We start from the raw sequence: 6,000 nt of genomic DNA on the forward strand, positions 1-6,000 counted from the left end.
TATAATTAATAATTACCAATCTGTGATTCAGATATATCTGAACTCAAAATCCAAATATCGATTATTTAATATCACCGAGTCCCAATTCATCTCCAGAACTCACAAATAGTTGGCTTTTGGTCACCCTACGAATAGATCAGATCGAATATTTGAAAATCAGATACTTGTGCACCCATGACTAATTTCTACGACCAAATGGGCCTTTTGTATATCAGAAGGCAGTAGAGTAGGCACACCAAGTAATAAGATTCATCCTTCAAGAACATGTCTGAAAAATCTAGTCGACAAAGCAACACAGTAGATACCGAGACAAAACTCGCCCGCGACATGGCAGTCCGACGTGTGTAAAAGGGCCGAGAGACGAAACATCAGCGGAGTCTCCTGGCTTCTCTCTCGGACTCGAGGAGAGTCAGGACATCGCCCTCTCTGACGGGTCCTTTCACGTTCCTCATGATGTAACGGTCAGAGTCAGTGAACTTCACTCTGACCTGAGTGACCTGACCACGTGATCCAGTCCTTCCCATCACCTTCACCACCACTGCGTGCTTGATCTGAGAATCCATCCTATGTGTACATGAAACAAAGCTACATTCAATTCAACAGGATATTCATGTTGTTGTGCCCAAGGAATCTAAGATTCAAGGAATAAAGTAACTCACTGCTCAAACATAACCACGAAACCCTACTAACAGAACTAAATTTGGAGGTGTTTAATGTAAAATACAAGAATCAGAGCTTGCGGTCACACTAAGCTACAACAAGAAAAATGAGATCAAACACTATGGAAATCGTGAACTTATACAAAATATGCCATAGTACAGTTTGCGAGCCAGTCCACTAGATGAAACGAATCGAACTAAGGAACCAAAAGCAAATCGAGTACTGCAACCTAAGCCAAATTCACTGTAAGTGTCATCCTATAATCTGGGAATAGAAAACAAATCCACTTCAACACATCGCAATTTTCTGAAACAGATAGGAAATTCGATTTCTAAAACTCCCTAACTGCTGAAAAAGGAAACTCTCCGGATAGTAGACAAAATTCAGAGCGTGAACAGCGAATTCATAACTCAAACCACGATATTAAAGCCGAGAACGAAGCAACAAGATCCAGATGGAACAAGCAGAGGAGGATGAAAACAGGAAAAACCACTTGATTTAGCTGCAATGTTAGAGATAGAACAGCGAGCCAACCTGTGAACGATGACGGAGACGGCGAGAGCACTGCGAGCGTTGGCAACCCTGAAATAACAGGAAAACCCTAGCTAGACTTTGCGGATTTTCCAGCTAGTTATATATAGTCTCAATGGCCCAAACATGGATCTTACATGGGCATTTATATGGGCCTTACAAATAGGATTTATTTAAAGCCCATGGGCTTCGTTTTTTCAGTGCTATACGCTAGAGGTTGTTTCCCACAGAGCTGAACCTGTGCGCAGCCGAGTAGGAGGAGCAATCAGCGATGAGCTTGACGCTGATTCAAGGCTATTCCTCTGCGGAAGAAGAAGAAGCAGAAGAGAGAACTGTGGAGGACTATGAGAACTCCGACGAAGATTACGGCGACGATCCCTCCGCCGTCCGGAGGTACGGATCGTCTTCGGTCTTCGCTGCTTCCGCGACCCTCCCCGCCGGAGATTCGTCCCTTCCTTCCGCTGACGATGTTTTCTCTCAGGTCAGTCTCCTCGCTCTTCTCTCTCTCCGATTTGACCGAAATTCGAGAAAGGAAGCTTGTGGGATGTGATATATGCTCGGCGTTGTTGAAATTTGTTGGTGGATTAGTGTCATCCGGAGATGAATCAGGGTTTGGGATAGGAAGATCGTTCTGTATAAGAGAACCTGGAAATAGATCGGATTCTTTCCGTGGATTTTGCAGGTATCAGGACCACCGGCCTTTCTAAACAATTGTACGGATGCTGATGAAGAGGCTTCAGCAAGAGACGCGGAACATGCAAAGCGTCTTGGCCGCAAGAAGAAGAAGAAGGATATACCTAAAGGTAAGGGTACCCACAACTTTGAACGCATCTAATAGAAAGTTTCCATCTTTTGATGTCATTGGATCGTGAGGAGCTGATCATTTTCCACGGCTTTTTTCATCTGAGAGGGTGTTGGTTTCAACTGATTATTGGATATAGGTGCTGTTATGGAGGCCAAACCTCAGCTAGTTGGAATCCATGAAAGAGTCAGAAGCGATATAGATGGCAAGCCACCGTTGCAAAGCGGTGAAAAAAGAGCACATACTGCTACCAATCCAAATCTTGAAGAGGCTGCAGACCTGTTGAGGTACATATGTCAATTCTATCCATATTATTGTTAGGATACAAGTGCGGTCCTTAGTTCGAAAAAGCGCGCCTGGGGCGCGCCTAGGCGGTGGATGCGCAGATGCGAACCCAAAATTGCATCCTGAACCCTAGGCGATGCGATTTGCAGGAGGCGGCCAGAGGCGCGCCTCCGGCGTGCATCGGCCGGAGGCGGAGGCGTGCGCCTCTGGTAGTAAGGCGGTTAATGTAAAAAACTAGGTTTAGGTAGAAGACGAAGAGAGCAGAAGCGAGGGAAAGTGGGTGAGTGGGAGAGAGAGATGGATGATAGGCACGTGGGTGTGTGAATAAAAAATAGGTCTAGCCAGACATCTCACGAGGTGAGATTATATCAATTTTTTAATTAATTTATATATAAGATTTTAAATAAAATTAATTATTTTATTATCAATTATAAATTAAAATTAATAATAATACAGAACTAAATTTATATATATGTTAAAACCATAATTGAAAATTATTTTATTTTTATAAATAAATTATTAATTTCTTTATCAAAACAAATAATATTTATATATCACCCTAAAATTATTTTAATTTTTATTCATATTAGTCAAAATTTTAGATTATAATTTAATTATAATAAATATAAATTAATTACGTTGAATTAACATATAGTTGGTTCAAATAATTAAATAACAATTCTATTGTTAACTATGCATTCTATTATTTAATAATGCGCCTCTCGCACGAGAGGCGCGCGCCTCGCCTCGCGCCTCACGCCTCGGATTTTAAGACCCTTTACCGCTTCAGTGCGCCTCGCGCTTTTTACAACCAAGCTTATCTGTAGTTATATTGTATGGCGTTCTATTTGTTTTGTACTATAAAAGGGTATTGCAAAGTTGCCTTTTATTGAGGAGCATCGTCTTCTTGATGCAATTGCACAATTGGAGCACACATCGACGGTATGTTGCATCCATTTTTCTGCATTGCTTCTTCCGTTATGGAGTTTTATTCTGTAAAATCACAATGGAAGTTTGTTTTCTTTCGATTGTCTTTTCAGAAGGAAGAAATTAGGAGAAACAGATTTATTTGTGACATGATCTTTATGTCTGCATCTCATCCCCTGGCTGAGGTGATACGTACTCTGGAAAACAGATGCAAAACATTGGCAGGCAGAAGACGGCGTAAGATCACGGAAAAGATTGACCCTGAGTTAAGGTGTGCGTGTGAATTTTGAGAATAATATAATACAAATATGTTAACTGTGTTGTGCTGACTTGATTTTCCATATCTAGAGCTTCATATTGCTCCTCAGTTATTCCTGAAAATTAAGCAAATGCAAACAAAAGATGTTGAAGATATTAGGGAGTTTTTCCTGATCTAATTAGGGATGAATAAATGCAGTGACGGGCTGAATGGTTACTTAGCTCTATGTTCTGGAGAAAGCCAGTCGCCAAGTTTCAGCTCCCCAATCAAGGGAATGAAGGATATTTTAGCCAATGAAGTCATGTAAGCTTTTCGATAGAACATCTTGGATTATAGTGGAAATTATAATTTGCTTTAATTTTTGCATTCGAGTGGACTTGGAGCATATGCTTTTGGAATCTTACATTTGGTTATACTCTTCATCAGTTGTACTACATACAAACTTCCAGACCAGCACAAACACGTTGCTCGCCCACCAGCAGGAGTGGTGTTCCCAGAAAAGGTAGAGCCCCTTAACTTTGCCAATACTGATTTTATTAAGAGGGCCATTTGTTATATGTTCTTTTTGTTGCTTTGTGATAGGCTTATGCATCCATCTTTTTATCATCCAGAGTAGTGGGAGCAAAATAGATTCTAAATAACTATGATGCCTTTTTCGGCTTGTGTTAGTAGTTAACATTTTGAGTTCGGGTCCACATTGCTACCAATTCCAGATTCTTGAGTATGATGTGAATATGTTGGGTAGCGAGTGTATGATAATACAAGCATACTAGAACCAAAAACTGTCCTGTGAAGGTGATTTGTCTCGTTACTCATTAATATCAGTGTGTTGAATCCATTTACTTGCAGATGGTGAATGCATCGGATTTGGTATCTAAATCCGCCACGTGGCACGAAGATGTCGTACGAAGCAAAAGGTAAAGTTTGTTAAAGATTTTGATTCCGAGAATCTTTGAGGGCTTTCATTTAAAGTGACCGTTTTTTAATCTCTCCGACTTCACATTTTGTTGCAGGAATAACCCTCCCGGATCCATTTCCGGGGTTCAACTCAGGGAAGCAGCACTCAAACTCGTGCGACGTAGTATACAGCCAAGACCCAACCATACCGATGTCAACTCAGAAACGAACCCGTCAGCGTTACGCCCGACTTCCGTTTTCCAGAATGGTGGAGACTGGAAAAGGGTCCTACCGTTTCCGTGTCTACGACTGACCGCATAAGAATGGTAAAAAGCAACAGAAAAGGCAGAAAGGTAAAGCAGAACCAAAGATCAAGCAAACGAACGATAATTCTTCGCAAAGAAAAAGAATAGACACAGGATTCTGAACTAATGTCATGCCTTTCTGGTAGTTGTTATTTGTACCATAGTTTATGTTCGAGAAAATTTTGGTCACTAATCAATTCCTTTAGACGTCCTAGGAGATTTTGGTGAAACTCGATAGCTTATTTCGTGGTATCTGTATCATCGAGGCCTTTGTAGTGAGATTTGGGACATTGAATAAGTTTTCTTTCAGTTTACCGATGAACTAATCTGCCTTTTGGTGGGACCAGAGAGGATGAATAGACATGTATTTCATGTTGTAAAAAGATAGAGAAATGTACCAAGTATTTGCATAACACCAGATGGAATGTACTGTTTTGAGTGACAAGTGACGAGGATATGGGGAAGCACAGAACAGTCTATTCAAAATTACAGTTAATTGAAATCAGTTACCAAAATTGCCTTAAAACGGTAAGTTGTTGGGATGTCTCCAAGGTTTATAGGTTTGAGTTAAGAGTATGTATATCGACACCATTCTAAAACGGGTCCGAATGGAGAGTTCCAAAAAAAGAATTTTGCCGATGAGACTTGACAAGAGTCTCTCAATTTCCACATAAACAAGTTGAGCAAGACCAGATGGTCGGAACTCCCTATGCATCAACTACAATATCCACGAAAGCCACATTGGATGGTCATTAAGAATATTTTTAAGTACTTGCGAAAAATTAAATGTGTTCTTGGTATACAGTGATCTAAAAGAGATGGAAAGAAGAGGTAAGCATAAAACTGTTGGGAACGGCGATTATTGACGACGGTAGAACTCCGGTAATTCGAACGATTCCAGATAAATACCTGAAATAAAAGATTATTTTGTCGAGACTAGCTTGCTAGAGCTTGAAAAGATCAAATCTCTTGTGTATGGATCAAGAACACTCTCTTGAACTTGAGAGAGAGTTCTACAGAGTTCCCTAGCCTCTCGTATGGCTAAGGGTTGGGATTAGGTCGAGTGATAGGTTCCCCACCTGCTTCCCAACAAGAAAAAGGAGAGAAAACGCGAAGTTCGAATTTTTCAGTATCTTGGTCCGAGGCTGACCAAGAGTTCCCTTTAGGCTCCTCCGAATACGGTAGTAAACACGAGATCCAATCTCGCTTTACAAATCATAAACGGTCTCTAGCAAGACATTATGATTACCTGTATCGGAAAGAGTTAGATGTGATCTAACCGTAAAGCCAGAGATAGTTCTAACGATGATCCTCTTTGTCTCATGATATCATAA

The 6,000-nt window shown here is 40.7% G+C and overlaps 3 protein-coding genes across 4 annotated transcripts; 2 read left to right on the forward strand and 1 right to left on the reverse strand.

Moving 5' to 3' along the window:
* Nucleotides 1–146: 146 nt before the first annotated feature.
* LOC104818436 (40S ribosomal protein S28-1) lies at nucleotides 147–1,292 on the reverse strand. 2 transcript variants are annotated; one of them, XM_019203056.1, is made up of 2 exons: nucleotides 1,195–1,252; nucleotides 147–585 (listed from the first exon to the last, which is right to left on the reverse strand). In XM_019203056.1, exon 2 carries the CDS (start codon nucleotides 561–563, stop codon nucleotides 369–371), a length of 195 nt encoding a protein of 64 aa, XP_019058601.1. In that variant the 5' UTR covers nucleotides 564–585; nucleotides 1,195–1,252; the 3' UTR covers nucleotides 147–368. The 2 variants fall into 2 exon arrangements, 1 of the variants encoding a protein (XP_019058601.1); XR_772680.2 differs by having other exon boundaries at nucleotides 180–564; nucleotides 1,195–1,292.
* An 85-nt stretch (nucleotides 1,293–1,377) lies between these two features.
* On the forward strand, nucleotides 1,378–2,640 carry LOC104818435. Its single transcript, XM_010548032.2, has 3 exons — nucleotides 1,378–1,672; nucleotides 1,874–1,994; nucleotides 2,133–2,640. Exons 1-3 carry the CDS (start codon nucleotides 1,463–1,465, stop codon nucleotides 2,312–2,314), a joined length of 513 nt encoding a protein of 170 aa, XP_010546334.1. The 5' UTR covers nucleotides 1,378–1,462; the 3' UTR covers nucleotides 2,315–2,640.
* A 262-nt stretch (nucleotides 2,641–2,902) lies between these two features.
* Nucleotides 2,903–4,992, forward strand: LOC104818437 (5'-3' exoribonuclease 3-like). The gene is made up of 6 exons (XM_010548033.1): nucleotides 2,903–3,220; nucleotides 3,319–3,476; nucleotides 3,663–3,767; nucleotides 3,891–3,966; nucleotides 4,314–4,381; nucleotides 4,478–4,992. Exons 2-6 carry the CDS (start codon nucleotides 3,355–3,357, stop codon nucleotides 4,680–4,682), a joined length of 576 nt encoding a protein of 191 aa, XP_010546335.1. The 5' UTR covers nucleotides 2,903–3,220; nucleotides 3,319–3,354; the 3' UTR covers nucleotides 4,683–4,992.
* Nucleotides 4,993–6,000: the final 1,008 nt, after the last annotated feature.

Source organism: Tarenaya hassleriana, unplaced genomic scaffold (assembly GCF_000463585.1).
Source record: "Tarenaya hassleriana unplaced genomic scaffold, ASM46358v1 Cleome29, whole genome shotgun sequence".
In the NCBI taxonomy this organism is placed as follows: Eukaryota; Viridiplantae; Streptophyta; class Magnoliopsida; order Brassicales; family Cleomaceae; genus Tarenaya; species Tarenaya hassleriana.

Coding starts and splice junctions, on each gene's coding strand:
- LOC104818436 (XM_019203056.1), bottom strand. CDS start 563: ATGGATTCTCAGATCAAGCACGCAGTGGTGGTGAAGGTGATGGGAAGG.
- LOC104818435 (XM_010548032.2), top strand. CDS start 1,463: ATGAGCTTGACGCTGATTCAAGGCTATTCCTCTGCGGAAGAAGAAGAA. Junction 1,673..1,873: donor CTGACGATGTTTTCTCTCAG/GTCAGTCTCCTC, acceptor TGGATTTTGCAG/GTATCAGGACCACCGGCCTT. Junction 1,995..2,132: donor GAAGAAGGATATACCTAAAG/GTAAGGGTACCC, acceptor TATTGGATATAG/GTGCTGTTATGGAGGCCAAA.
- LOC104818437 (XM_010548033.1), top strand. CDS start 3,355: ATGATCTTTATGTCTGCATCTCATCCCCTGGCTGAGGTGATACGTACT. Junction 3,477..3,662: donor AAGATTGACCCTGAGTTAAG/GTGTGCGTGTGA, acceptor GAATAAATGCAG/TGACGGGCTGAATGGTTACT. Junction 3,768..3,890: donor ATTTTAGCCAATGAAGTCAT/GTAAGCTTTTCG, acceptor ACTCTTCATCAG/TTGTACTACATACAAACTTC.